Below are 16,762 nucleotides of genomic sequence, written 5' to 3' on the forward strand. Positions count from 1 at the left end.
TCAGCCAGTTGCAACAGCGTAACACGGCGGGGACACTATTCTGCCTTAATTCTCTGGCACAAGTATGTATCAAAAGCAAAGGAATAAATCTCAAAGTGCTATACTGAGATTTGATTTAAAAAGTATTACACTTACAAAGTAATATGAAGCAGTAAAAATCTCTCCAGCATGGCTGCGATGTCCTTGAGTGCGCCTGTGCGTGATGACGTCCCAAAGCTAGCTCTGCCCAATGCGTTTCCCCATACAAGGTGTCCTCCAATCTCCGAGGACGCCTTGTATGGGGAACATGGTCAGATGGAGCTAGCTTTGTGACATCACGCACTGGCACGCTCAAGAGATTATTACTGCTTCATATTTCTCTTTATTTGTAGCGTAATTCTTTTTAAATCCATTTTACCGCAGTATAGCATTATGAGATGTTTTCCTTTGCTTTTGATACATACCTGTGCCGGAGCATGATGGCAGAGTAGAGGCCAAGTGTTACACTCTCATGGCGGAGACACTGCTGGTGGAACTAGGCTGATAGGGTCTGAAAAGATCTTGTAAGATCCAATTATGAGAGTGTCATCTCATAGGTGGAATACACAAAGCGACATTGATCTCCCTACCGTTGAGATCATATCTGTCTGGTAAGAGGCCTCTTGGTTTAGGAAGCACCTTTCAACACTGAAGTACTTTTAGCCTTCTGAGCACTTTTTCCAGCACCTGGATGGAATTTTTACTATAAAATTATGAACTTTTTTGCTTAAATTTCAGTTTTGATTTTCATGATGAAAATATGAATTGGTAATTCTGGTACTTGTGTAGCTTTCATCAACTTTATTTCACTTTTTAATGCAAATTTGCACACTATATGAAATACGATTTATTGTTTGCATATTTATATAGGAATTGTTCACTTTTTGGTGTGAGAGATACTTTAGGAGACAGTGCACTTTTCTCTTTAGTTATAGTTTTTTTTTGGATCTCGTATTCAGGATCTTAATAGGTGTAGCAGTTTCACTTTTTTAGGGGCTGAGCCCGAGGTCTGAAATTTATATTGAAATAAAACACCTTATGAAACTTTAAAAAAAAGAAAAACCAGTGGTCCCCAAACTGTGGCCTGGATGCAGCCCTTGGCTGCCTTTATTTGGTCCTTGGTGCTCTATTCCTCCCTTAACACCAATGATGGGGCACGGTTTCTCCCTTAACACCAATGATGGGGCACGGGTTCTCCCTTAACACAAATGATGGGGCACGTTTTCTCCCTTAACATGAATGACGGGGCACGGTTTCTCCCTTAACATCAATGACGGGGCACGGTTTCTCCCTTAACATCAATGACGGGGCACTGTTTCTCCCTCAACACCAATGATGGGGCACTATTTCTTCCTGAACACCAATGATGGGGTACTATTTCTCCCTTAACACCAATGATGGGGCACTGTTTCTACCTTAACACCAATGATGGGGCACTATTCCTTCCTTAACACCAATGATGGGGCACTATTCCTCCCTTAACACCAATGATGGGGCACTAGTCCTCCCTCAACACCAATGATGGGGCACTAGTCCTCCCTAAACACCAATGATGGGGCACTAGTCCTCCCTCAACACCAATGATGGGGCACTAGTCCTCCCTAAACACCAATGATGGGGCACTGTTTCTTCCATGGATACGGATGAAAGCATTACTCCCCCCCACTGACATCAGCGATGAGGCAATATTCTTCCTTCTACTAACTAAAGACACTAAGGCCCCTTTCACACAGGGAAGTCTGTCGGCAGACTAAGTTTCTCTCAGCAGGGGAATCAATCTGCCTGTCCATCGCTGAGCAGGCGGATGGCAGCTCTGTCTCCACGTTGTGTGCAGAGACAGAACTGTCAGATTCCGCTGTTCTCTATGGGGGAATCAGATGGGAACAGACCGCCTGTCCGTTCTCATCTGATCTGATGGACGGATGGAAAATAGGGTTTCCATCCGTCCAGATTTGACAGATCGGATGTCAGCGGACATGTCTCCGCTGACATCCGATACCCCATAGAGATGCATGGGGCATCCGTTCAGATCCGCTAGAAAAATGGACAGGCGGATCTGAACGGTCCGCCTGTGTGAAAGGGGCCTTAGGCTTTTTTTTTTACTCCCAATTCTCACTAACACTGCATTGTTTAGTCTAACTGATGCCAAGGCCCGCTAAGTATGAAGGACAGTGAACTGGACCTTTGTTTAGAAAATTAAAGACCCCGGCTGTAAAGTAATGAACCATGTAAGGTGCAGCATCAAAAAAATACCAGTTGAACAAGAAAAAAATAAAGAAAAAAAAAAAGAGCTTGAGGAACTGAGACAATTGTGTAGCATGTGGTGAGAGAAAACATTAGATTCTGCCTCGAGGCAATAGGCTCAAGGTGGAATCCTGTCTAAGTCCCTGAATGAAATTTTCCTTATCTCGAAAAGCAAAAATACAATATCTTACAGATTAATTAGTCCTTAGGTGTTGTGGCTGCATACATTTCTTTTTTTTTTTTTTATCTAGGCATTACTTCCCCACTGTATTTATAATAGAGTGAGACAAGGTTGTCACTAGGCTGCTCTCCTGATTTTGGACTACTAACCTCTTCTCCACTCCATTTCCAATGCATAAAGAGGTGTTTTTTTAAATTTTTTATTTTTTTTATTTTACGCTTCCAGAAGGCACATGGGAGAACTGATGAGCTTGTTTGAGACATCAATTCAGTGCACAGGATGTTACAGGGAAGGCCAAATTCTGGTAAAGGTTAACTGGTAATTTCTGAGTCTGAAAAAGGAAAACTACTTAAGCCACATCTAAAAACTGGTAATCTGCAACAGATCACATTTTGGTTTTTGGAAAGAAAAGAAAATTGTTTTCCACACAATATATACATCCTAGCAAAAGACAAGCAAAATCATTGCAGAGCTACAATCTGATATGCATTCAAAAATTCCACCGAACTTTCAGAAGAAATTTTCTACACAGTTATCCACAAAGGCAGCACAATTAATGGATAAAACACTTCAATTATAAAAGTAAAGAGGTTTTATTGTCAAGTATGGTCATTTATCACTATCCCTACAGCAAGTCAGTAAAGGGCTCTCGGATCAGACTGTCTCAAATCCTACAAACCATAGAAACAGCAGTAACATTTTTGAAAAAAAAAATTCACATTTATTTACTGTCAAACAGGTGTTAATCTTTACATTGAATATTAGTGATGGGCTTTTTATTAACAGCTGAGGTTTAAAAAAAAAAAAAAAATGAAATTTTCACTGAAAATGTACACATTGCTTTAATTATAAAATAAATTAATGGCTAAACATAGGCAGAAAGGTCTTGGAGTAATAATCTGGACTGTTATTTAAAAAATATATATATATATTTATATGTAGGTCAGGCACCAGTTGTTTTAGGGTTAGTGCCAATGGTCCCTGTTTAACAATATGCCAGATTTCACCAAACTTGTGCAATTAATGACAATATTGGCTCCTGAATATATAAGAAAATTATTTTTTCTCTTTAAAAATTAATTTGGCATTAAATAAAAAACAAAAAAAAAAACAAAAACAAAAAAAAGGGATTGGAATCCAACTTTCCTTAAAAAATCAGGATATCTCATTTTTTTTTACCACAAAGAACAAGCGTGTATATATATATTTATAAAAAAAAAAAAAAAAAAAAGCGTTGTGCAGTTGATATTTTTCACAATATTTTATGTCAATCTTTCAAAATTATTTAAATCAACAGTTATACTTCAAGTTGGACACAAATGTATTTCACCCTAGCAATAGAACAAAATATAATTTATTTTGCCATTTTCATGATAACAGTTCATTGTACAGTTGAGGAAACATATGAAATAAGGCCAGTGGCTTGATTGCTAGTGGTTAGACATGTTTGTTTAATCGTTGCCTTAATGGATAGAATCTGCAGTGACCTGCAAAGGGAAATAAAATACAAATAAAATAAAATAAAATAAAAAAATGACCAAAAAATCCTGCAGACTATTCAGAAACAGCATGGTACAGTAAAACTATCCCACAGGATTTCGGAGCCTACATCTTGTATATAATACAATGCAGGCCTCACAAATTGGCAGCCATATTTACAAACTAGGTTCCAGAGCTGCTGAACAAAATGGCCGATTTGCTACTTTTATCTCCCCCAAAGTCCGGTCGGAAGCAGCAGCAGATATTTTAAATACCGTGTTGGTACCAGTTTGCTTTGTAACAAATATTTTAAGTATACTCTGTGTATATACAAAGTTTTTTTTTTTTTTTTTTCCCCCCCATTTTCGATTTATAAAAAAAATTCACAGAACTGAAAAAAGTCCATCGCTCTCCTACACAATGGAGAGCAGCGTGAGTCTTACTAGGCTGCCGATCACAAATAAGGTGGCCTCAGTTGAACAAAATTGAGTCTTTTAATACCTGCATGAGCCATTTGTACTCCTAAAAATTTATATTAAAGACTTGTGACTAGTTGCATTTGTCCTTCCCTGACATCTCCTTCGGGGACGCAACCTTCCTTGTTTATGGGTATAATGTAGCCATCGCTATTGCCCCTGCTTATCTGGTAGTACATCTGTAGATGGTGTCCAGCTCCAAGATTTGGCATGCTTTTATAATAAACGTCCTCGTTCTCACTCTTCCTTGAGGGCGATAAATCCTCTTCGATGTCTGGGCTACTCTCTGGGTATGGAGAGTCCCGTAGATTGGGCATACTAGTGTAGAGAGAGTCTCTGTTTGGGGATTGGAGATTGTCTTCAGCCTCGGCGGTTAACTGTGACACATAACTGTCCGTCCCTTCGGTCTTCACTTTCTTCTGTGGGTGGTACAGAAGAGAGTGAGTCCGCTGTGGAATTAGCGGTGCTTCCAGTTCTTTGTGGTGGAGCTCCAGCCCCGGGTTGTCGCCGTGCATTAAGGAGGAAGCATCTGCAACGATCGCATCATCTTCGCTACTGCTTCCCCCGATGACAGTTTTGATGGGCAGGGAACGCTCCAGGTTGTGGTTCTTGCTGCTACACCGCAGGTTGTTGTGCACTAGCTCTGAAATTATCATTTTTTCAAATGCCGTATCATTCAGACTTAGTCCACAGTCTACAACTTGTACTCCATCACTGTAGTCCCCATTCCGTAGAGAGTAGCTGTTGTTAAAGTTACCATTTAGCGGTAGAGTATCCATGGCACTTGAATCCCTGGCATTGTTCAGTGAATGTCCTGGAAAAGAAAAGACAGGAACCGTTTAGATGACATTTTTTTTTTTTTAACCCGTCTAGGTCTTTAGTATAGTAAAAGTATTAATGTAGTCTAGGACAAAGTATTCAATATCACAGCTGCTATGTAACAATTTAGAAATTTTACGTAGCAATTTAGAAATTTTACGTAACAATTTAGAAATTTTACGTAACAATTTAGAAATTTTACGTAACAATTTAGAAATTTTACGTAACAATTTAGAAAATTTATGTAACAATTTAGAAGGTGCTGAAACAATTTAGAGAAAAAAAAAGCAGAAAATATGTAAAGGAACCTGCAAAAAAAATGTAAAATGCTCCGTTCTCTGACATTCCCATCTGTAATTAATTGCACACCTCGCAGGGGAATAATTTGGGAACCATACCAAAACAAGTCAAGTTGTCAAGTTTTAGTTGTGTTCACTCCATGTTCTTGCATATCTAATGCAAACACTTTGGTTGATAATTTTTTTTTTTTTTTTCATTAAATGATTTGTCCTAAACGACACTAGTTAAAAAAAAAATAAAAATAAAAAATACATACAAAAAAATTGAATATGTATACATCAAATTATAAGCAGATGTACAATCAAAATCAACAAACTGGCAAGCAACTAGTTCAACAATGTCTCTAACGGTTCCTTTTTTTAAATTTTTTATCTGGGGTGTGGAAACAAACTAAAAAAAGGACAGAATGGAAAAAATGGACAAATACAAAAAGACGTTATGAAGAACATAGATAGCCACCTTTCACACTAGAGGCAAAAATGTCCCACAAGCATCATCCACAACATGATAGAGCAAGGTGGAATGACTCACTGTGTACCACTCACATTATGGCTGTCTGCTCAGTCTATCTGGGCTAAGTGTAGCTGATATATAAAAGAAAGTAAAATGATTTATTGCACAAGATGGATTACTAGGATTCTCAGCAACTTATTCAGAGCAAGGGTTCAGCAAATGAGATTACTAGCAATAACAGCCTTTGTTTCTGGTTAATGTAATATAGATTGCTCATATTCTATGCGCCAGCAGCAGCCCCAGGCTTTTAAAGAGTCAAGACTTTGCCAGCAGCCCTGCAGTCTGCATCGGTCACAGTGATAGTGCGGAATGAACCCAACGTGGGGCAATTCGTGAGTTAAAGCCCAGGGTGAGCATCGGGCACCGAGGTCAAAATGCAGAAATGCCAGGAATTTCTGTAAGCATGGTTCACAGAAATTAACCAAATAAATATTGGATGTAGAATGAGGAGATGTCTCTGACATGCTGTCTCACGTACGAAATTGAAGGAGGGGGGGGGGGGGGGGGAGGAAAAAAAAAATATGTCTACTGCATGTGTGATGGTGTCCTGATGGAAACATGCTCATGTAGACAAAAATGATGTATGAAACACTTATTTTTTTTCTAAATACAAGAAAAAAAAAATCAAAATACAAAGAAAAAAAAATGAAAAATATTTTTTTTTTAAATCAAGATGAATACCATTTGATTAACAGACATATGAAGAGAAAAAAAAAGGTGAATTAAAAAAAAAAAATATATTGATATATTTATTTTTTTTTACAAACAGCCTGTACAATATGACTTTACTGCATTGTATGCAAGATTTGGAGGAAAATGGGACAATGGGTGGGTGCGGCTGCTGTTGGGAATCATGCTTAAGGCTGCAGCCTAATATGAGCCAATAAATCAACAATACAAATTAGTTCCTGCGAAAAAGACAGTTGCAATGTTCTAAGACATATAAGCATTGGTCTAAGGATTCTAAAATGTATTTAATAAAACTATGAAAGTAATGGGACTATGTAAATTAGCCATTACTTCAGGCTACTTAAGGATGTTAATGAAATCATGCAATCAAACATATGATGGCAAAAGTTTTTCCAACTTAAAATTAAAGAATGAAAAAAAATGAAGTTTTATTCCATTTTCTCCAAATGGTTTCCAAATAGTTTATAATTATACCTATAATATTACCAGTAAATAATCCAATCACATATCAAATTATACTCTTTTCTACAATTCCTTGAGAATTGTACATACTTTTTTTTCTATGGATCAATTTGTATTTTGGATTTATTGGCCAAGGTTTATTTTTGTTTTTTTAATTTTGACAAATTTTTCTTTTATTTGTTAAATGAGGTATCCATGACATGAGGCATATTCGAGAATATATTTCAACATAGAAAAAAAACAAGTTGATAATAAAATGAAATATCACTTTGCGCCGTGCAGTTTCAAGGTGTGCAAAATCAATGACTAAAATTCATGTGTGTTGCTAAACAGGCTTTTAAGGTGTACAAAAACTTATCAAACTATGATATTTCTAATAATTGCTGGCTGATCACATGTACAAAGTTTTGAAAAGATAAAAATTTTCTAAAAAAAATAAAAATAACATTTTCCCTATTTTTCAAGTAAATGTGGGAAAATTGTTTTTCTCTGATATACTTGCATCAAAGCACAGCAGAATTCTTTTTTTTTTTTTATCATTTTTGAACAGCAGATTTTTTTTTTCTGCTTCTGATCAGGTAATTCACTTGAAGACTTTTCTTAGCCTGTAGCAAGATTACTGTGGGAATGTAGAAATGATAAGCAAATAAAACATTTCTGCTTGACAGCACTCTTTTTTTAAAACAGCAAATTATTTCAGCATTGCAAATATATTACCAACTGAGATTGCAGTATATCCATTGCTGTTATCCAAATGTAGACAAAAAAGTCCAGATTCAATTTGAAATTAATATTACTATGTCTTTGAATACAGATTGTGAACCACTTGCCCGCTGAGTTATTTCATGATTGATAGTTATGTTTTAAATGTGCCTGTTTAAAAACCATGCTGAAAAAATTTACATTTGATAGGCAAAGTTAAGTTTTACTCCCATACTTGTCTCTCTGTAGTTCGCTAGAGGAAAGCATAAGTAAAGAAAAAAAAAAAGAAAGAAAAAAACAAAAAAGGAAAACAAGAGAACAGATAGGACAGACTGACGTTAAAATAGAATTAAGTGTTATGAAATTTACAGTAGCAGAACATTGAATAAAGAATATCTCAATGTCTTATACTTAAATAAGCAACAAACATATAACAATAACACAACTTTGAACGCACAAATTTAGTTTTAGGTATTAAAAAAAAAATAAAAAAATCTGTCTAATGATACAATAGACAATATGGTTTATCAACCAGCTTAAAGCTGCACTATACTATAATTCATGCCGGTATGCTGCCATTTTTTTTTTTGGTCACTTGCTAGCAAATAACCTAATCCTGATCCGCCAAGCAATCACCGTGCTTAGTATGATAGAGAGTTGTACCTCTACGGGATAAATATCTTGAAGATGGACTCTTGGACCTTGTGATGTCAGTCCTGAAATAGTATATTAAGATTTATCCCACCTGTGTTGAAAACATGGATAATTATAGGTAAATACTAGTAACATCGCTATATTATAGTGCAGTTTTAAGAGGCCGGCATAGGGAGTGCTGCATGTCTGTTAATATGTAGGACAGAAAAAAAAAAGAACTGCATGTCCACAGGTTTTATGTTTAAAGAATGTGGTGAGTGACAGAGAACAAATGAATTAAGTAGAAGCACACCTGGTGGGTTAAACACAGGAGCAGTAGGGGTATTACATACAACAGTTTCGGCGAGCAGTGTGTTATAAGGGTTGTTAGTGCCATGGGGTCGAAGAAGAGGGTTTGTTAGTAGGTAATTGCCAGTCATTCCTAAGATAAAGAAAACAAAAATAAATTAATCAATTCTTGTGGTACTGGCTCAGAACCCTCAATATCCCCTTAAAAAAAAAAAATTAAAAAAAGTCTTCAGTAGGTTTTTTTTTTTTTTTTTTTACAGCCCTTCACTAGTTAAAAGTAATTCTATTTAGGGACTATAGTTAAAGCAGCTAAAATCTAGAAGAATAAAAATGTGGCAGTTTTTTTTTCTTTTAATTCACAGGTGCTTTTTAAAATCTTTAAAGTAAACATCATCTAAGACTGACATTTAATATTTTACACAAAATTACTGTCAGACAAGAATGGTAATTAAAAGCACAGAAAATGACGTAAGGTTTCAAAATGCATCTGCTTGAAAAAAAAAAAAAAAAAAAATCTTAAAACCTTTTTGCTTGTGATGAGGGAATTTAATGCTTAATGAATATTTTAACAGTGGGCCAATCCCTAATGGAAACATCTGTGTTAATAAAAAGAATGACAAAAAATACAGAGGGAAAAAAAAAGAAACTAAAAACAAAATGAGACTTCAGCACAGCAAGACACATTCTGCCATAAAAAAAAAGAAAAAGAAAAAAAAAAGCTATACATAGTTTATGCAAAAGACGGCATGCTGCAGGAGGACAGTATCCCAAGCACACATTTAAACAGTAAGAGGGCAAAAAGAATAAACAACAAAAAAAAAAAAGAAGCAGCAACATATTGTACAAGAGCAATATATTCAATTAAAATGTAAATGTAAGCAGTTGCGATTGACAATATTAAAATATATGTTACAACAACAAAACTTATCTAAATCTATATCAACAGAATATATAAGAAGATGGTGGGAAAAAAAAAATACAATTTACTCTTTATTGGGTGATCATCTTTAGTAATTGTTGCAAGGCATTCTAGAGAACTTAATGCTTCAGTTTCAGAAACATAAATTTACTGGTTAAATTTGTTTTAGCACGCAATGAAGCACCAAAATTGTAAAGAACAGGCAAAACATAACAAAAAGCTAAGCATCTATAGTTAATCTGGGAAACAAAACAGTTCCAGGGAAAATAAAATGTCAAATTTAAAGTATAAAGCGGATAAATTATAGGTCTACTATAGTTTGAGATTTTAGTTTATAAAAAATTGTAATTCTTAAGTTTTAGTCCAAAATTTCCATTTAGTCCATATATCGGATTTTCCTGCCTGGCTTTTGCCAGTCACTTAATATCAAATTAAGGTTAATTTAGCATATTTAGCTTTGTTAGAAAATATTCATATGCCACTGTACGACCACAGGTACAAATGTTAAAATAAGCACTAAAAGAAATATAAAAAGGAAAAAGACTGGTGGCTAATTACCTTGATTAAGGGTAGACGTACTGTTTATGTCACCTGAGATAAAAGATGATTCTGATTGCTTCCTCACTGTGTCATTCCACATTCTTCTGATTCGACTCTGTGAGCACAAAAAAAAAAAAAGCCTCCTAAAATTAGTTCTTGAATTTTTGGCCAGCATGAATGGCAGTTTTGGCATACTGTGCAATTAGCTGAAAGTATCTATCATATTTCAATTAGAGTAGCTGCAGTTAAAATTTTGGGGCATGCTAATTGATTACTGTTAAATATGTTTAAGAGGTGGAAAAAAAAATAAAAATTGGAGGACTGCAGGAAATATTTTAAACTATCAATTTGGGTAAAAAAAAAAAAAAAAGACAGCAAAACATGCATTTGCCATCTAGATCCCTGTAATGAGAAGACAATTAGTGTATCTCAACTGTGAATCTCTAAAGGGAAGCTATAAATAAGGTTAATTAAAAATGCTGTCGACTTCTTTGTCACCTGGGTGCCGGAAGAGTATCGAGCGCTGGTTCTTGTCGTCGATGCTTTAACCACGCTGTGGGGGCTTTCGGTTGGAAGACCTCCGCAGCAGTAGGTGTGCCTGAAACACTTGCTGTACTCTTTGCGCACCTGTAAAAAGAAAAAAGGCTTTTTAAAACGATGTAGGAGGGAAGAAAAATACAAAACCAGTCTTTTAATCTAGCACAATTTTAATGGGTTTGTTTACCAGACCATTGATTTACTGTAGTAGAGTCAACAAAAGTAGCAGCTGATATTCTTAGAGAACTTAATTAGCATCTGTCTTGAACAGCAGCTCTCCAGGGTCATAATAAAACATAAAAGTTTCTTTCATTAACTAAACTTTTGCCTCAACTGCAATTCAAAGATTTACAGAAATGATATTTTAAGTAGAAATGACCACAACAAGACAAATGACATGCGGTAACACAAATGAGATTGTAAAAGCTGTCCAAGTTTCTAAGACACTCCAAATATAGAAAAAAAAAAAATCGAAACAAAATAATTTAAAAATGGAAAATACAGCAACGTTATAAGGCAACCGAATGCATGAAACTGAATTTAGTTTTGAGACACCAAAATGTCAAAAGTCAAGCTATATAAAAACAATGCTTGTGGTTCTTCTGTCTTCAAAGTGTCTGAAAGAGAAGCATTTGAAAAGGCCACAGAAATCAAGTTCTTTTATTTTTTTTTGGAATTTGACTAGTATGAAAAAATGCTTTTTGTTATGACAATTTTTATATTTCAGGCCCCAGTAAAATGAAAAACACAACAGGACAGACAACCTACTGACGAAGTCGTTTGGTCGACGTAACACGTACGGGGGTGGAGCCTGTTCACACACGCAGCAACGCATCTCTGCCTGTCATGCCCGCACTGGCTTAGTGCCTTGAAATGTGAGTTTTCATTACTATTTGGTACTCTTTATTTGAATAAATTTTAAAACGGAGATCACTAGGAGCCTGTGTCTTTACTTCTATACATGGTATTCCTGCCTTGAGAGAGGAGAAGGAGGTGGTGACGTTCTTAGTACCCCCAATACCCTGGTAGTGCACACAGCGTGTCTGGCTAAATACTATCCACTGACCAGATTGGGCGGTATCCCTGCACTGTGAGAGGAGAAGGAGGAGGTGACTATTTCATTATTCAAGCACCTTGGTAGTGCACACAGTGAGTCTGGCTCATTATAATTTGTGAGCCAGAGAGCTGCTATTATTTACATTATTACACACGGAGTGACGTGTGGTATTGGAGCACCAGCACCTTATTTGCATTTTTTGCACAGCACTGAAGATATCTTTATAGACTTGGCACAATATTTATATTATTGATTTTAATATTTTTTTGGACCACTACCATTGGGAATTTATTGTGTTATTTGAATATCGTCACTTTATTTATTTAGCACTGGCACTTTATTTTCTCACGGTTTATCTTTGATACCGTCACTGCAATATAGGTATCTCAATATCCCCTCTGGCGCCGCATTAATCTGATTGAATGAACTCAAATATTCTACATAAAAAGAACATGAGCTTTAAACTAACCCCCAATAACCTCTGTAGCTACAGGTACCGTGGAGCAATCAATTCCCAAAGTTTACAAGAACTACATTGAATTTGTTTAAAGCAGAACTAAGCTCTCTCACTCACTAATACCTAATTTTTAGTTTCAATGTTTTTTTTTTTTATTGATTTTTACGTTTCGAAAAGAAACAGAAACATACATATGTTGAATCCAGTAAACATGTAATACAAAGGAAGTATAACATTCAAAGCCTGAAAAGAGCGCACAGCTAGAGCAACGTACTCCATATTATACAGGAACTTACAAAGTGTACTATTCCCATATATAACTTCTCCATAATAATGGAAGGTATGCAACATTAAACAATAAACAAATTAACTCACTAAAGAGGTACAGTCAGAAAATCCTCAAAAGCTGGAGCATCCTGAGGACCACTTTTGCCAAGGTTTCCATATTTCAGAGATACCCCTGTATTTCCCAATACTAGGGAGAACCTCATATGTACCATGGGTGTGGGTTGATTGGATTACCCCTGCGATATCTGGGACTTTTTAGGTGTTAGGTGTGCTGTCAGTAAAATATGCGACACCATCGTTCAATGAGATGGAGGAATAGATTCCAATCCCAGAGACTGGGTTACCATTCCTGGGGTTAATTCAAATATGTCCTAGAATTCTTGTTCTAAGCTTAGGCACTTGAATCCAAAATGGAAAAATGGATTTTTGTAAGAACTTACCGTAAAATCCTTTTCTCTTAAGCTCATTGACAGACGTAGTCTTCTTGATTCTCAAGAGCTGGGTTATGTTGTCTCCGCAGGAGTAGGACTAGGCAGAATGACAAAACGTTCTGGCTCCACCCTAGGGGGCAGTCCCTGAGGGTATATCCTCCCTCTCTCTGCTACAGGGAATCAGTTCTGTTTAAAGCAGTACAGAGAATTTAACCCAACCCAACTCAATGATAGAGGGGCGGGTACTACGTCTGTCAATGAGCTTAAGAGAAAAGGATTTTACGGTAAGTTCTTACAAAAATCCATTTTTCTCTATCGCTCATTGACAGACGTAGTCTTCTTGATTCTCAAGAGCTGGGACATCCAGAAGCAGTGCCACAAATGAGGGGTGGGATTGACAAAATCAAATCCAATCTAGTAGGCCCAACCGGTGCCAAACTAGAAGTTTTAAAGGCTCATTATAAACAAAGAATGAGACTAAAAGAAAAAATTTTCCAACGGAAAAAAACCCTCGAGGTAGACCACTGGTCTCCTAAAATTGCGGCCTGCAAAACCTTGCGGCCAAATGAGGCATCAGACGATGCCATTACATCAATTTTATAATGTTTAGAGAAGGTATGCACCGACGACCAGGTAGCCGCCTTGCACACCTGGACCACTGACGCCTGATGGCGAAAGGCCCATGACGCACTAAGTGCCCGAGTGGAGTGCGCCTTAACAGGGAACGGGGGCTCCCGACCCTTAATAGAATAAGCCTGCACTACCGTCTGTCTGATCCATCTGGAAATGGTCGCGGCAGATGCAGGCAACCCCTTTTTGGGTCCATCTGGGATCACAAAAAGTGAATCCGTCTTGCGAAACGAGTCTGTCGTTTTCAAGTATACCCTGATCGCCCGGACCACATCCAAGGAGTGCAAAGCAAATTCCCGAGGATGACTGGGCTTAGGACACAGGGAAGGTAATACAATTTCTTCATTCAGATGAAATTCTGAAACCACTTTTGGTAGGAAGGATGGATTCGGACGAAGAACCACCTTATCTCTATGAACCACCAGATATGGTGAACGACAAGATAATGCGGCCAGCTCTGACACCCTGCGTGCAGAAGTAATAGCCACCAAGAAGGCCACCTTCTGGGACAACGTGGGTAGAGGAATCTCCCTAATATCTTCAAAGGGAGGTTTCTGAAGAACCGACAACACTAAATTAAGATCCCAGGGGGGTAACGGCGCGTGCACTGGCGGAGCCAGATGTCGCACCCCCTGGATGAAATTCCGCACCAAGGAATGAGTAGCCAAAGGCTTCTGAAAGAAGATGGCTAATGCTGAGACCTGACCCTTGATAGTACTCAAGGCCAGTTTCTGCTCAACCCCTTGTTGCAGAAAAGCCAATATTCGACTAATCGAATAAGACCGAGGACGGAACCCCAAAGGTTCACACCATGCAATGTAGGACTTCCATGTACGATGATAAATCTTTCTGGAAGTCGCTTTCCTTGCTTCAACTAGAGTAGGAATAACTGAAGCTGACAAACCTTTGTCCTTCAGCACCTGGGTCTCAATAGCCAGGCCGTTAAAGCCAGCGATCGTAAAGCAGGATGGAAGATCGGTCCCTGAGACAGTAGATCCTCTCTGAGAGGAAGTCTCCACGGGACGTCCGCCACCAGTCTGACCATGTCGGCGTACCAAGCTCGACGAGGCCAGTCCGGAGCTACCAGGATTACTGGGATTATTTCCTCCTCTACCCTGCGAAGAAGTCTTGGCAGTAACGCGAGAGGAGGGAAGGCATATATTAGCTGGTATTGCCCCCACGGGGCGATCAGTGCGTCTGCGGTTTCTGCTAGAGGATCGCGGGAGCGAGCCACGAATCTCTGAACTTTCCTGTTGAATCGTGATGCCAACAGATCCACATCCGGGGTGCCCCACCGTAGGCACAACTGGTGGAAAACGTCTGGATGGAGGGACCATTCCCCCTGATCCAGGGTCTGACGGCTGAGATAATCTGCCTGCCAATTCTCCACCCCCGGAATGAACACCGCAGAGATTGCTGGAACAAATCGTTCCGCCCAGCGAAGAATGCAAGCCACTTCTTTGGCCGCTCGGACACTCTTGGTGCCCCCCTGGTGATTGACATAAGCCACGGCCGTGGCATTGTCCGACTGGATCCGAACCGGGCTGCCCTGGAGCTGCTCGGTCCAGTGAATCAGACAAAGTCTGATCGCTCTCAGTTCCAATACATTTATCGGTAATCTGGATTCTTCCGGGGACCAAAGTCCCTGGGCAGATAATTGACCGAGAATTCCTCCCCATCCGGATAGACTGGCATCCGTGGTCACTATCGTCCAATATATTGGCAGAAATGACTTTCCCTGGCTGAGCATTGGAGACCGAAGCCACCAAACCAGAGACTCTCTGGTCTGTTTGCTCAATCGTATCTGATTGTCCAGGGATTCCGGATTCCGATTCCATCTGAGGAGAATCTCTTGCTGAAGAATTCGGGTATGGGACTGGGCAAATGGGACTGCTTCGAATGAAGCCACCATCAACCCCAGAACCCTCATGCAAGTCCGAAGGGAAGACCAGCTGTTGGACAGTAACAACTGGACTGCTGATTGAATCTTTCGAAGTTTCCCTACCGGAAGAAACACTCTTGTCCTGACTGTGTCTAGAATTAGACCCAGATATTCGAGCCTCTGGGTGGGAACCAGAAAGGACTTTTGCTGGTTCACCAGCCACCCGAATTCCTGTAAAGAAATCATAGTAATTTCTATGTTTTGTAGCAAGGTCTGAGGAGACTCTGCATGAAGCAGAAGATCGTCTAGGTAACCTAGAATCGATATACCTCTTTGGCGCAGAAGTGCCAACATTGGGGCCAACACTTTTGTGAAGACCCGCGGAGCCGTGGCGAGACCGAAAGGTAACGCCACAAACTGATAGTGGTTCTCCTCTACGGAAAAGCGTAGAAAACGCTGATGTCCTGCGAAAATGGGAATGTGAAGATAGGCGTCCTTGATGTCTATGGACGCTAGGACATCCCCTGGATGCAGGAAGGCTGCTACCGTGCGAATGGACTCCATTCTGAATCTTCTTATGTTGACGAAAGAATTGAGTGCTCTTAAGTCCAGAATTGGACGCACTTTGCCCTCTTTCCTGGGTATTGTAAACAGGTTTGAATAAAACCCTTGAAACCGTTCTGTCCAAGGAACGTGGACTACCACTCCTTGTTGTAGTAGATCTGTGACTGCTCTCCGCAGATCTTCTAGACGATCCGGAGATAGTCGGATATTGGAAGGGAAGAATCGCGCCGGTGGGAGAGATCGAAACTCGATCTTGTACCCTGACTTTATGACTTCGCAAACCCATTTGTCCGGGATTCTGGAAAGCCATGGATCCGGGAACCGGCGAAGACGTCCCCCCACCCCAGTTATGGGTGGGGGCGCACCTTCAGGCTTTGGATGGTTTATCTTCAGGTCTGGAGGGGGCGGGCTTTTGCTTGCCCGACCAACGACCCCTGATGCCTCCTGCAGGAGGCTTGGAGGACTTAGTTTTTTCACCCGCTGGACGAAAAAACCTCTTGTGAGCAGAAAAAGAAGGCCCTCGTCTTTGACGAGTTCCTCTACCTTTAAAATTTTGCGGTAAAAAGGTGCTTTTTCCACCGGTGAGATCCTTAATGATCTCATCTAAGTTGGCTCCAAATAGACGTTCTCC

At 39.0% G+C, this 16,762-nt stretch overlaps 1 protein-coding gene across 19 annotated transcripts in view; it reads right to left on the reverse strand.

The window, feature by feature from the left end:
* Nucleotides 1–3,689: 3,689 nt before the first annotated feature.
* Nucleotides 3,690–16,762, reverse strand: part of ADGRL2 (adhesion G protein-coupled receptor L2) — a 191,478-nt gene continuing 178,405 nt past the window's right edge. For 4 of the 19 annotated variants that reach the window (XM_082265143.1, XM_082265137.1, XM_082265138.1 and 1 more), the window contains 5 exons: nucleotides 10,784–10,912; nucleotides 10,304–10,400; nucleotides 8,831–8,959; nucleotides 8,120–8,137; nucleotides 3,690–5,212 (listed from right to left, as the gene is read on the reverse strand). In XM_082265143.1, the coding sequence (XP_082121269.1) occupies nucleotides 4,458–5,212; nucleotides 8,120–8,137; nucleotides 8,831–8,959; nucleotides 10,304–10,400; nucleotides 10,784–10,912 (1,128 nt within the window). In that variant the 3' untranslated portion in view covers nucleotides 3,690–4,457. Of the gene's footprint in view, nucleotides 5,213–6,062; nucleotides 6,102–8,085; nucleotides 8,138–8,547; nucleotides 8,630–8,830; nucleotides 8,960–10,303; nucleotides 10,401–10,783; nucleotides 10,913–16,762 lie in introns of all 19 variants that reach the window. The other 15 variants (XM_082265140.1, XM_082265139.1, XM_082265136.1 and 12 more) reach the window with 10 other exon arrangements.

Source organism: Pelophylax lessonae (genome assembly GCF_965119305.1).
Source record: "Pelophylax lessonae genome assembly, chromosome: 8".
Lineage (NCBI taxonomy): Eukaryota > Metazoa > Chordata > Amphibia > Anura > Ranidae > Pelophylax > Pelophylax lessonae.